The 13,999-nt window shown below is 42.2% G+C and overlaps 1 protein-coding gene across 1 annotated transcript; it reads left to right on the top strand.

The window, feature by feature from the left end:
- Positions 1-6,766: 6,766 nt before the first annotated feature.
- On the top strand, positions 6,767-13,260 carry LOC112088583. The gene has a single exon (XM_024158997.1). The coding sequence runs from the start codon at positions 7,571-7,573 to the stop codon at positions 12,587-12,589; it is 5,019 nt and encodes a 1,672-aa protein (XP_024014765.1). The 5' UTR covers positions 6,767-7,570; the 3' UTR covers positions 12,590-13,260.
- The last annotated feature ends 739 nt before the right edge of the window (positions 13,261-13,999 follow it).

Raw genomic sequence — 13,999 nt, 5'->3', positions numbered from 1 at the left:
CAATTTGTTTTTAAAACGACACAATGTCTACACGATAAAATACATTAAGGCTATATCACGGGTTAATTTTTATCGAAATGGTTGGTCTGCATTTTATCAAGGATTAACTTGTAAATCTGATTCACGTGACCAGTTTTTTTTTTTTTTTGAAGAATATCTTATACTAATTGTGGATCATATGAATATTAAATAGTTAAATTGTGCAAAATTAATGTATTAAATTTGTTACATATAATATTATATATCAACACGTATCCTATTCTTTTCTTTTTTTAAAAGTCACTTCCACGTTTCCATACGCTTCGTTTCGCATACCCGTTTCTGATTCATTCCATGCAATGTACGTAATGTACCACAATTGTCGTTTTTAATACACAAAAGATTTTTTCAATGAAGATTTATATAGATCTAGTAATTTATTCTGCATTAGCTTCATGCCACATTTTCCTTTTTACAACATGCCACATATAACTAATTTATATTTTAAGGGCCACATATAAATATTTTATATTTCCTTCTTTCTTTTTTTTAATTAACAACTTTTGTTTTCCAACTAATTTATTATATTTATACATACTACTTCCTTCGTTTCAAAAAGATGATGTATAAAATTTACACCTAAATATTAAAGTTTATTAAATGTTTTTCCAAAACTAAAACATCATTTATTATCTATATAAACATAATACAACCAATGAAAAAACAATATGCAGAATATAAGTAGTCAAAAACAATTAAAAAATTAATTGATTTTTAGTTGAATATATCATCTATTTTGAAATGTTAACATACATCTTTCAAACATATTATTGTACTTTTAAAAAAATTCTACTTGGTGGCTTCTTTGCTTTTATCAATCGTTTTCTGAAATAATAAAACTTTAGATAATATTAAAAATATATATATAAATAATATTAGATAATACTTGGCTGCTTCTTCTCCACATCGTAGGTAACGGAATGCGTTCACCTATCCATCAACCAAGAAACCTCAAACTCACGTACGTCTATAAATCTGTGTCTACCGAACAACACAAGGCCCAATAAAACAAAGTAAAACAAGCCGTGAACAAAAAGTAAAAATATGTATTTGACAATCAGATTCCTCTTCACCAGTCCCATTCTTATTTCTCTTCTATTCCTTATTAGAAAACATATATATATATATATATATATATATATATATATATATACATATACTTATATCACACTTTTCTTATCCTAACCCTCCTCCGGAAAAGGCCGGCTTTCCCTTTATTGGAGAGAGTTTATCGGTCCTCTCTGCTGGCCGTCAAGGCCATAGGGAGAAATTCATCACCAACTGATTTAATCGCTTCTCCTTCTCCGTTCTTGAAGATACCGTTCTTGAAGCCTGAGTCTTTGAGAAGGTATGTAGGTGCTATGGATGAGATTGCAAGTAGAAATTTTGAGACGGAATGGGCTAATCAAGGTCAACTTATTGTCTTCCCTCTCACCAAAAAGTATGTAAAGTGCATCTCATGTTCTTTCACATATTTTTGGCCTATGTAGTTTGTTTGTCTTTATTTTTGCGTCTAAATGTTATCTTAACTATTATCCAAACCACACCACAACTTTACAAAAAAATAAACGAATAATGCGTAAAATTCGTAATCAAAATTGAAATCTCAAGTAGGTTCACGTTTTCGATAGCATGCTATTTACTCCTGAGCATGGACGACCCTGAAAGAGTAAGGATACTAGAAGAGTCATTTAGAATGGTAATGGTGGGGATCTTCTCAGTCCCAATAGATTTACCAGGAACACGGTTTAACCGAGCCATTAAGGCGTCGAGGTTGATCAAAAAGAGGTTTTCGCAATCATGAAGACGAGAAAAGAAGGCTGAAGGCATGGAAAGCATCAGCGGAACATGACATCCTGTCTCACATGTTGATGAGTATAGGAGAAGCCAAAGAGGAGGAGGTTACAGATAAGATTATTTGTAAGAGTTTTATGTGGAAGCGTTGAATCCGAAGACATACTTCTGCCCGGTTTAGCGATGAATATGACTTGGTATAATCTGAAAACGGACGCAGAGATCGGAGAAGAGATCACAGATGGAAATCAACCACTTATCACCGTTCAAATGCTCTTCTAATTGATCTCTCCAAGCTTTCTCTCTCTCTCTAAAAACGTTTTCTCTCTCCTTTATAACTTCTTTGTTTACCAACAATCAACAACTGTTGTAAACAGACACCCTCTTCTCTGTCTCATATATATATACTTAATGAAGAGACAATCTGTAGAGTCACAACTCTTTATTTAAGGAAGTTATAAAAACCAATTTCTCATAATTACTAGTTTAATTAAACCGGTTTGATATGCTGCCAAATCATGGGCACAAACCAACCATAAACCAATATCTCCCACTCGCACATCATAGGGAGCATAACAAGCATTGAAGAAGTATTAGAGACTAAGCTTGAGAATCGTAAATCAGAAATCATACAACAAATGAAATGTGCAATCCTTGCGAATACACCTACACTTTGGAGCTAAACTATGCACCTGTTAGGGATACATACATGCTACATCCCTAAGAAAAAATATTTAAATTTCAGTATGTCCTGCTGTTCCCCAAACTCATTTGCCTTTCATATCAGTCTTAACATATCTTATCCCTAAAGCATATGTTGGAAATTTTCTTATATCATGTGTTCACTATATACAAACTCCAACTGAGTGATATAGTGGCTGGCCAGCAAACACATATGTCAATATAAAAACAAATAGTTTTCCCTTCCTTTCTCACGTCTATCGGATCTGAACTAACTGCTTTCCTAGCATGTTCCATAAGGTTAATTATTTCATCACCGCTGAAAAACATACCAAAGTAGCTAGCAATCATTAGTTCATCCCTTCAAAACATAGCCGAAGATTCAAAAATAACCTTGAAACCATAAATATGTTTATAGAAAATCACATTGCAAGAGACGGGGTTAAAAAATACCATTTGCTTCCTATATGGTTTCATCAACACATGTGGTATGACTCACATGTTATAGTAGTTAACTCTTCTTTTAAGAGTATAGTCCATTGGATATACCAAATACCACTATATGGATCAAGCTACTACCAGCTCGCTTTACAACGCCTGATTATGTACTTATCCAGCTATGCCAAGTATTCATGATTAATTATGGAACAATCATGATCGATATTTTAATAGAAATATCTCACCTTACCTTCTTATTAAGGCGACACTGATAAGCTTTAAAAGGCAATCTCCCATTAACTCCAAACTCATCTCGTCATATCTTAGCCTTTCACATAGAAATCTAAGGTGATTGTTCATGTGAGTGAACCAATCTCTAACTTGGGGACACTTCTCAAAATTTTATATGTAAGTATACAAACTAAAAGACACCATTGTAAAATATTTAAAATATCATTAAATATGTATTAAATATCAAAAATAAATACAATGTCAAATAGCAAAGCTCCATTAGTACATACATCAAACTATACGCAAACCTAAAGCTCGAACATGTGCAAGAAACACATCTCTAGGAATGGGATTGGTAAATGGATTGCCACAATGTCTCTAACAAAATTATTCTCCATTTCAATGTGTTTTGTCCTCCCATGATACTTGGGATCTTTCATGTAAGCGATACAAGCTTGACTATCACAATGAATAATCACATGACACGAAGCACCGTTGTTACTTGTAAGTTCTTTAAGAATCTTCTTAGCCATACAGTCTCTTGAACTGATGCTGAACATGCAATGAAATCAGATTCCATCGTGGATAAAGCTGTACAAGACTGCTTTTTGCTACTCCAAGTAATGGCACCGTCACTGAGCAAGAAGGCATTTTACGGTTAAGGCCTTCACCTTTTGCGATTAGGATTTCAATGAGATTACAATCAAGCATTTTAAACCTTTCAAGGATTGTTCGAATGTAAGACTCTTTTGAAAAGACTAGTAATTTCTTTGATCAGTCTTGGTGTATTTTAACACCAAGTATATAATCAGCTTCTCCCATGTCATTCATCTCAAAATGAGATGATAACCTGATAACCACTGCTTAACGGTTGAAAAAACTCAATATCGTTTTCAGCCAATAAGATGTCGTCAACATATAGAGATAGAATTACAAAGAATTGTCTAGTGCTCTTGACATAGACACAATGGTCTTTACTAATCATCATAAAATCATAAGATGTTATTGCTTGATGAAAATGAAGGTACCATTGCCTAGAAGATTTTTTTAGGCCATATATTGAACGTCGGAGCATCAAACTTTGTGCTCATGGCCTTTTACAACAAAGCCAGGAGGTTGCTGCATGTAAATTTCTTCTTCTAGTTCCCTGTTAAGAAACGCAGTCTTAACGTCCATCTGATGTAATTCTATGTCTAGTCTGACAACTATGCCTAGAATAAGACGAATTAAGGCAAAGCTAACTACAGCTGAAAACGTTTCATCATAGTTTATATCCTCTTGTTGGGTATATTCTTTCGCAACCAAGCAAACCATATACCTATCTTTGGATCTGTCTGCCTTACGTTTGATCTTGAAAACCCATTTGTTTCCGATCGCTCGACGTTCTGGCGGAAGATCAACAAAGTCCCAGATATGGTTAACTTTCATATATACTAATTCTTCTCTTATTTCACCATCCCATTCAGCTGAGTCTGGGCAAGTGAGATTCTCTTGAACTGATCTAGGCTCTAGATTTTCATGTAAAGCAACCATAAAAGAATCCCCTTCAATTTCAAAACGATATCGAGGAACTTTTATACGATTACTTCTATGTGATAACACCATATTTTGACCACTTTTATGGATCATAATTATGTCTTATGCAGGTGTTTTAACTCTGTTTTCAATGGTTTTTAAAGTTTTTTCAATGTTTTAGAGTTTCAAAAGACTTTACAGGAAACCTGGGCAAAAGATATGCAATTTGGAAACAAATGAGCAATTTTGGATAAATGCAGACTATCAGAAGTATGGCAAGCGATGAAAACCTTCTCACTGTCTGATCACCCAACAATTTGAGACAACATAGAGGATCCAACCAGCTTTCTAATGCATTTGGTTTGGAGACAATCCAACGGTTAGATCTTCAGATACTCCCGATGCAAGAATGACAAAAAATGCAGTTCCGGAAGAGAGCCATGTGTCAGGACCACGGCCAACACCCATTTTCCCGTGGGTAGAGCCACCGCGACCGCGGAACTTGGTCGTTCACTTTCCAGACGACTTAATTAAAGCCCAGATCAATTCATTTCGTTATTTTTGAAGCCCTAAGTGTCCAGGACCACTCCAAAAGCTATAATACCCCTTTTAAGTCATTCCAAAGGGTGTGTTCTTTTCTGTACTTAGATTTTCGTGAGACACACAAACCCTGGAGAGAGAGAGGCCGCCCCTTGAAGGAGGAGCCGCCGCTGGAGGAAGTCATCGCGCCTCCGTCTGCTTCTCCGTTCTTCATTTTTCTTCCTTCTTTTCTTTAATTTCCTGCACTTTCAATACTCTATGATGCTTTGTTACAATATGTTTGAGTAGTTACCCAGTTGGGTTTAAAGGGATTGTTCAAAGGATATTTCATGTGTCTTTGCTTATGAATCGATAGATTTAGGATTATTAATCTTCTAGATGTTCTTCGTTTGTCTTTAATCTTAATGCGTGATTCTCTGCTGGCCACTTAGAAACCGATCTGATATGATATGTTGCGAAAGCTTTCATTAATTGTCTGAACTAGGGTGAAACTAGCAATAATTCTATAAGAGTGGAAACCTACCTGTAGTTGAGTTGTGAATATTGATGAGTCTTGTTCTGCTATTGCATCTTCTCCCTTCTAGGATCATAGTGGAAACCTACTGATCAGGGTTGCGAGAGATAGTTGTTTAATGCTGTGAAAGTAGGCTATTCATACTTCCATGCCTCGAGTTCTAGAACATACGTAGTTGATTACCTTTATCATATGTCTAAAATCGACATAGCTTAGTCCCCTTGATGCCCAACGTTTGTCTTTAATTGCTTACAACCTTCGATTTCCATTCTACTTTTATTCGCTTATTACTTGCTTTCATTCATAATCAATTTTTACTTGCTTTACTTGCTTTCGTTTTTCAATTGCTTTTACTTGCCTTGCTTTCTAGTTTAGATTTAGTGACAACCAAAACCCAAAACCAAAACCAAAACCTTTTTAGTTCTAGTCTGATTTAAGCATTGCCGTGAATTCGTACTGAAAAAACTAAGTCTCTGCGGATCGATACCCTAAGTACTACAGCGCACATATGTACACTTGCAGATATTTAGGGGTTATAAATTTAAAACCTGAAGCTTAGTAAAACGAAAACAACAACCCAGTTGTATTTGCTTGATTCGATCTAATTTATATAAAGGGAGACGAATCGACACCAGAGAACACAAGATATTCCGGAGAAGACTTAGCGACTGAGAACTCAAAACATTAGACTCTTAGTTGCATTAAGTCTTAGTTCGTTATTGTCCATCTAAATAACCGAACTCAGTTGTATTTGCTTGATTCGATCTAATAAAAACCAAGTTTCCGATCTAAAGTATTGTTTTGTCCCTTGTCGATATTCACATATCAATAGTAGCCGAGGTGGCACCAAACTTTTCTTTCAAAGCCTCCCACATGCCTTTCAAAGTTTCATCCCCGCTTTTACACTCGCAATCAAATTTTTGGCGCCGTTGCCGGGGACTTTGATTTGTTTCGTTGCGAATCCCAGCTTAAATCCATTAGAACACTTGTTTACTTTTACTTTTTCTTTTTATAAACAGTGGGAATCGTGGGTTCCTCGATTTTTGCAAAGATCCCGTAATTCACGCACCTCATTGAAGACAGGGTGCGAAACGTCCGGGAGTACGAATCGACTGCAGTTACCGATCTCAGTTTGTGACCTACTTTAAATCAAATGAGTTCGACTAAAAAGTCATTCCCTTTCATCGAACTGAGGGGGGGGCTAACTGTTGGGGGTGAAAACCGCACCCCGATTTTCTTCGGTACAAACCGAGATCAGCGAAATGTAAGCCCGGTTTACGAGGGAATGTACCGAGAAAGATGGGCCAAGTGAAACATTGGGCCGAACACAGCCCATTAGGCCGAGGTCGGTGAGAAGCCTCTCGAAGGAATGGAAGGTTTCCGTGAGCTCGGTCGAAATAGGAAAGTTTCCTAACGGAAAAAGGAAACTTTGAAGAGAAAAGGAAAGGAACCGAGAGAAAAGGAAAATCCTCTCGGTCCCATATCGCTTAAGACGTGCTTGAAGACCGATTGAGAGGATATATATAAAGGGAGACGAATCGACACCAGAGAACACAAGATATTCCCGAGAAGACTTAGCGACTGAGAACTCAAAACGTTAGACTCTTAGTTGCATTAAGTCTTAGTTCGTTATTTTCCATCTAAATAACTGAACTCAGTTGTATTTGCTTGATTCGATCTAATAAAAACCAAGTTTCCGATCTAAAGTACTGTTTTGTCCCTTGTCGATATTCACATATCAACAATTGGCGCGCCAGGAAGGGGGCCTAAACAGATTTCTCAAGTTTTAGATCGGACTTCGGATAGATTGAATAAGAAATGACGGACCAAGCCAACCTTCAGGAGGAAAGAAACCCTCTCGGTGGAGAAAACGCGAACGCTCCAACCGAGCAGGCAGGAGGAACTCCCGGGGAAAACGCTGAAATCGCAGCCGGGCAAACCCCCGCAGCCGTAGGAGGTTATGGAACCGAACTTTTGCTCCAAGTATTCAACGCTCAGTTTGAAGCCATCAACAAAAGGAGCGAGGAACGTTTTAGCCAGATGGCGGCACAGATCGCCGAGCTCAGTCAAACCCGAACTCCCCTTCGAGTCCGGAACATCATTGAAGACCTTAATACCGACGGAGATCCAGCCGGAACTATGAGGTCTACCGCGGTGGGATCAGCGAACGCACCAGCGTCAGATTTAAGTCGAGATGCCGAATTCGAGGCAATGAAGACTCAACTCCGTGAGATCACTTCAAAGATACACCAAGCAACAAGCGCGGCTCCGGAGATTGAGCGCGTCATTCAAGAAACGCAGAAAACACCCTTCACGCCGCGCATAGCAGGAACACCGGTCAAACACATGGAAAAACTTAAGATGAAGGTCTATGAGGGCAATACCGACCCCCGGCACTTTTTGACGTCATTCGGCATCTGCATGAACCGATACCAATTCAGAACCGCCGAGGAGAGAGATGCGGTCCAGTGCCGATTGTTTGTGGAAAGCCTGGGAGGAATAGCCCTCGATTGGTTCTCGCGACTCGAGGCAAACTCGATCGACAGCTACAAGGAATTGACAACAGCATTCGTCAAACACTTCTCGATGTTCATCGGGCAGAACACCAAGAACTCCGAGCTATGGCAAATAACTCAGGGAGCAAGCGAGAGTCTTCGCGATTTCATCCAGCGCTTCAAAACGATTGTCGCCAATTGCACGATCAGCGACGAAGCCGCCCTTCTTTGTCTCCAGAAAGGAGCTCGGATAAAGACTAGCTTCCGTAGCGCGTTCACGCACAACCCCCCTCAGACATTGGAAGATGCTTTACACCGAGCTAACACTTATATCGTCGAAGAAGAAGAAGAAGCCGCCTACGAGCAAAACTATTCGGCGAAGCAACCCGAACGTTCGAAAGTAACAACTAGTGAACCGCAGTCAGGATACGGTCGAGGGTATGAAAATCGCAAGAATTTCTACGCTAATACAATCCAACAACCGACCAAACAGTGGAACAACAAATGGGTCCGCGGCGAAGAAGATCAAGACGAGTCTTTGTTCTGCGAATTCCATAACCGCAGAGGACATAGCACCGAAGAATGCAGACAATTGCGTGAATACCTGCTCGGCCAATATCGAAAGGGGCCAATCTCAGTTGACGACCTCCGTCGCTTAAACGCGCCCAAGAACAGCGGACAGATCTCGATTGACGATCTCCGTCGTTCGAACATGCCTCGACCGAATAACGCGCAGCTCGAGAACGCGATCACTAAGGATCCGCCAACTCCACCAACCTTACCGGCGTTACCACCGCCGCCACCGAACCCGCCTGCTTTGCCTGAACAACAGAAACGGAATCGCGATGACCGAGCACAAGAGAACCATGCCCCCAAAGCCAGGAAACGCGTCAACATGATAATGGGAGCCATCGAGGCTTGCAGCTACTCGGTTCGAGCTATCAAAGAATACAGTCGACAGGCCGCTAGCGCGCCCAAAGCCCCACAAGATCCGCCGAAAGGGACGCCTTTGGTATTTACCGAAGCCGACACAATCGGGTTGCATAAACCGCATAACGATGCTCTCGTTGTCGAACTACTCCTCGATCATGTCGAAGTTAGCCGTATTCTGGTCGATACAGGCAGTTCGGTTAACATCATCTTCAAGGAAGCACTTGACCAGCTCGAGTTGGCATCAGATAGGATTGGGCCGTTTATCGAGCCACTTACTGGTTTTGATGGAGAACGCTGCATGACGGTCGGCATGGTCAACATCCTGATCTACCTCGGCGGAGTCGCAAAGATTATCCAGTTCCTCATCCTCGACAAACCGGCGATCTACAACGCCATTCTCGGTACGCCTTGGTTACACGCGATGAAGGCGGTCGCCTCAACATACCATCAATGCTTGAAATTCCCGACCCCCGACGGTGTTTACACTCTCCGAGGAAACCAAGCCGTCGCTCGATCATGCTACATAAATGAGTGCAGACTTCATTCGGCCAACCAAGCTTGTGTCGTTAGTTCGTTCGGACCAACGGACAAACTCGTCGTCCAGCAGACAAAACCTAAGCAGGAGTCAATCGTTCAAGTTTGTATCGATGAGCTAAGGCCAGAACGTCAAGTTGGAATCGGTGCCGAACTCGACCTAAGCATCCGCGAGCCACTTGTCCACTTTCTGAAACAACACTCGTCAACTTTCGCTTGGTCGGTAGAGGATATGCCCGGGATCGATCCACAGATCGCGTGTCATGAGCTCAACATCGATCCGACGTATAAGCCAATCAAGCAGAAACGCCGAAAGCTCGGACCGGAGAAAGCACAGGCTGTCAACGACGAAGTCGAGCGCTTGCTCAAAGCAGGATCCATCACCGAAGTAAAATATCCTGATTGGTTAGCAAACCCCGTGGTCATAAAAAAGAAGAATGGTAAATGGCGAATCTGCGTCGACTTTACCGACCTCAATAAGGCATGCCCGAAAGATAGCTTTCCTTTACCTCATATTGACCGCCTTGTGGAAGCAACTGCCGGGAACGAACTACTCTCGTTTATGGACGCATTCTCCGGGTACAATCAGATTCTTATGCATCCGCAAGATCGGGAGAAGACGTCGTTCATCACGGACCGCGGCATCTATTGCTATAAGGTCATGCCCTTCGGCCTGAAGAACGCTGGAGCAACGTACCAACGACTGGTAAATCGGATGTTCGCGAGCCAGCTCGGGCGAACTATGGAAGTTTACATCGATGATATGCTCGTAAAGTCACTCATCGCTTCCGATCACGTCGGCCATCTTCGCACATGCTTCGATATTTTGGACCAGTATGGTATGAAGCTTAATCCCACTAAGTGTACGTTCGGCGTGACATCTGGAGAGTTCCTCGGATACATCGTTACACGGCGAGGCATTGAAGCTAATCCAAAACAGATCGCAGCTATTCTCGAGCTCCCATCACCGAAAACCAAACGCGAAGTTCAACGACTCACCGGACGTATCGCAGCACTTAATCGATTCATATCCAGATCGACGGACAAGTGCTTGCCTTTCTACCAACTTCTTCGCGGTAACAAGCACCTCGAATGGAACGAGAAGTGTGAAGAGGCCTTCGCCGAGCTAAAGAAATACTTGTCCACTCCGCCAGTCTTATCTAAGCCTGAAACCGGCGAGACACTCTATCTTTATATCGCGATTTCGGAGTTTGCAGTTAGTAGTGTACTTGTTCGAGAAGATCGTGGCGAGCAGAAGCCAATTTTCTACACAAGCAAATCCCTCGATGGATCGGAGTATCGTTATCCGACTTTGGAGAAATTCGTCTTTGCCGTAGTTATTTCTGCAAGGAAATTACGCCCGTATTTCCAATCTCACGCGATCGTGGTCCTAACCGATCACCCTCTTCGTACTTTCCTCCATAGCCCAAATCAGTCCGGACGACTCGCCAAGTGGGCCATCGAACTCAGTGAATACGACATCGAATACCGAGGAAGAACTGCAACGAAGTCTCAAGTCCTAGCAGATTTCTTGGTCGAACTTCCACCGGAGCTCGTCGAAGCTAATCCGGTCTTACAACCCTGGATCCTTCACGCCGACGGTTCCTCGTCCTATAAAGGATCCGGAGTCGGAATTCGTCTTAAATCACCCGAAGGAGAAGTTATCGAACAGTCATTTCGACTCGGCTTCCCGGCATCCAACAACGAAGCCGAGTACGAAGCATTGATTGCCGGACTACGACTTGCCAAAGGTATCGGCGCCGAGCACATACACGCCTACTGCGACTCTCAACTCGTGGCTAACCAGTTTCACGGCGAATACGAGGCCAAGAACGACCGCATGGACGCATATCTCAAAGTCCTTAAGGATGTTGCTTCGAAGTTCTCTACCTTCGAGCTTACAAAGATACCTCGAGATGAGAATGCAACCGCCGACGCCTTAGCCGCTCTCGCGACTAATTCTGATCCTGACCTTCGGCGAACTATCCCAATTGCAGCAATCGAGCGACCAAGTATCGAGCCCGCTCCGAACTGCAACATCATTACAAGACGACGTGATTACGAATCCCAACCCAATCTCGCTCCACCCCTCACCCGGAAGACGAAACCCAAAGAGGTCGTTCCCGATCCCAACAACGACACGGCCGAGCTCAATGATAACGAATCCGATCCCGAAGACGAATCCGAAGGCCAGCATGTTCCAATCGATATCGAAGCCGAAGGAGAGGACGAACCCGAAGATTGGACCTTAGAAATCGTGGGATACATCAGAGACGGAACAGTTCCCGCAGATAAATGGGCAGCTCGGCGCCTTAAGGCTCGCGCAGCTCGATATGTGGTCATTAAAGGTACTCTTCTCAGATGGGACGCGTCCGGTGTACTCTTGACTTGTGTTCACGGCAACGACATTATGGAAGTAATGCAGAATGTTCATGAAGGAGACGGAGGAAATCACTCCGGAGCTCGGTCATTGGCGTTCAAGATCAAAAAAGCCGGTTATTACTGGCCTACTATGCTTTCTGACTGCAAAAAGTATACAGCACGCTGCGAGAAGTGCCAACGTCATGGCCCGATGAACAATCTTCCCACCGAGCTCTTGATGACTTCGACCGCTCCATTGTCTTTCATGCGCTGGGCAATGGACATCATCGGTCCTATTTGCCGATCTACGACTCAGAAGCAATATGTTCTGGTCGTCACGGATTACTTCACCAAATGGGTCGAAGCCGAAGCATACCCTGAGATTCATGGAATCGATGTCAAGAAGTTTGTCTGGAAGTTCATAATCTGCCAACACGGAGTCCCGTACGAGATCGTTACGGACAACGGAACCCAATTCACTTCGATCATATTCACAGATTTTTGCGCCAAGTGAGAAATCCGACTAAGTTTCTCTACCCCGCGATACCCGCAAGGAAACGGACAAGCCGAAGCCACAAACAAGACCATTATTGATGGATTGAAGAAACGACTCGATACCGCTAAGGGAACTTGGGCGGACGAACTTGATGGCGTCTTGTGGTCTCACCGAACTACACCACGACGTTCGACCGGTCAGTCACCATTCTTCCTTGCATTTGGCACAGAAGCTATGTGTCCAGCCGAACTTAACGTCCCAAGTATTCGCCGAACTAAACTTACCCAGCAACCCGACGCGAATAACGACATGATGATTGACGCACTCGACTTAGTCGAAGAACATCGCGAACGAGCATTGCTCCGGATACAGAACTACCAGTAACTAGCAGCTCGCTACTACAACAAAAAGGTTAAAGGCCTTCACTTTGAAGATGGCGATCTCGTACTTCGCAAAGTTTATCAAAACACAGAAGAGAAGAACGCAGGAAAACTTGGTGCAAACTGGGAAGGACCATACCAAGTAATGAAGGTTGCTAAGCCCGGCGTTTATCAACTCATGAAGTTAGATGGAACTCCAATCCCACGATCTTGGAACTCAATGCATCTCAAACGATACTACTACTAGTTCGTTACGAGCTTCACAAAAAAAAAAAGCCTTCGGACTACTTAGTCGGAGCAAAAAACACTTTTGTACTTCGAACTACGAATGGCTTGATCCCTTTAAAGGGTACGTAGGCAGCTCGTTACCGAGTCCAGCTATAACATCAATATAATTTTATTAAGTTCTAGTTCGGAAATCACAAGGTACTGAACTCCTTGTTCTTACATCGACTTCCTGGCCAGTTGTTCGATAGCATTCCACATGAATGCAAACTTAAAAGCCGAGATCCGTCTCGCGAGCACCCACATGGTGTCGTGGTAAAGCCACATATCACAAGCCGGGCCCAGTCCCGCAGTTGAATTTCTAAGTCACCAAGAACAATAAGCCGAGCACATCTTGCATACTTAGGTTCGACTTAGAAAAACCTTGAACTCGTTTCGTGCGTTTACAGGAGTTCGAATTAATTCACTCTTCCAGTACGAAACGATTCACTTGGGTTCCCCAGGCCGAGCTCAAATTCTTGCACAATAAGCCGAACTCCTCAGATTCGCACCATAAGCCGAGTTCACAACACTCGCAAATCGCAAGCCGAATTATCGCAATTCGCTATCGAAAGATAAAAATTATGTTCGAACGTCATTTACTATGTATCGATCTAGTACTTGAAAGATTTGTCTAAATTACCGACGAAACAAAGTCAAAGTTCAAATTAGATACCGATCTACTACTTAAAAGATTCTTCTAAATCATTAAAATAAGAAAAGAACGAGCATATAATTAAAGCCTCCCGAGAAGCGAATAAGTTTCAAAAGAAACCCACCGAGG

Source organism: Eutrema salsugineum, unplaced genomic scaffold (assembly GCF_000478725.1).
Source record: "Eutrema salsugineum unplaced genomic scaffold, Eutsalg1_0 scaffold_14, whole genome shotgun sequence".
NCBI classification, from domain to species: Eukaryota; Viridiplantae; Streptophyta; class Magnoliopsida; order Brassicales; family Brassicaceae; genus Eutrema; species Eutrema salsugineum.
This window is presented reverse-complemented; position numbering and strand designations above follow the sequence as displayed.

Bases quoted from the DNA above. Each gene is read 5' to 3' on its own strand.
- LOC112088583 (XM_024158997.1), top strand. From the start codon at position 7,571: ATGACGGACCAAGCCAACCTTCAGGAGGAAAGAAACCCTCTCGGTGGA.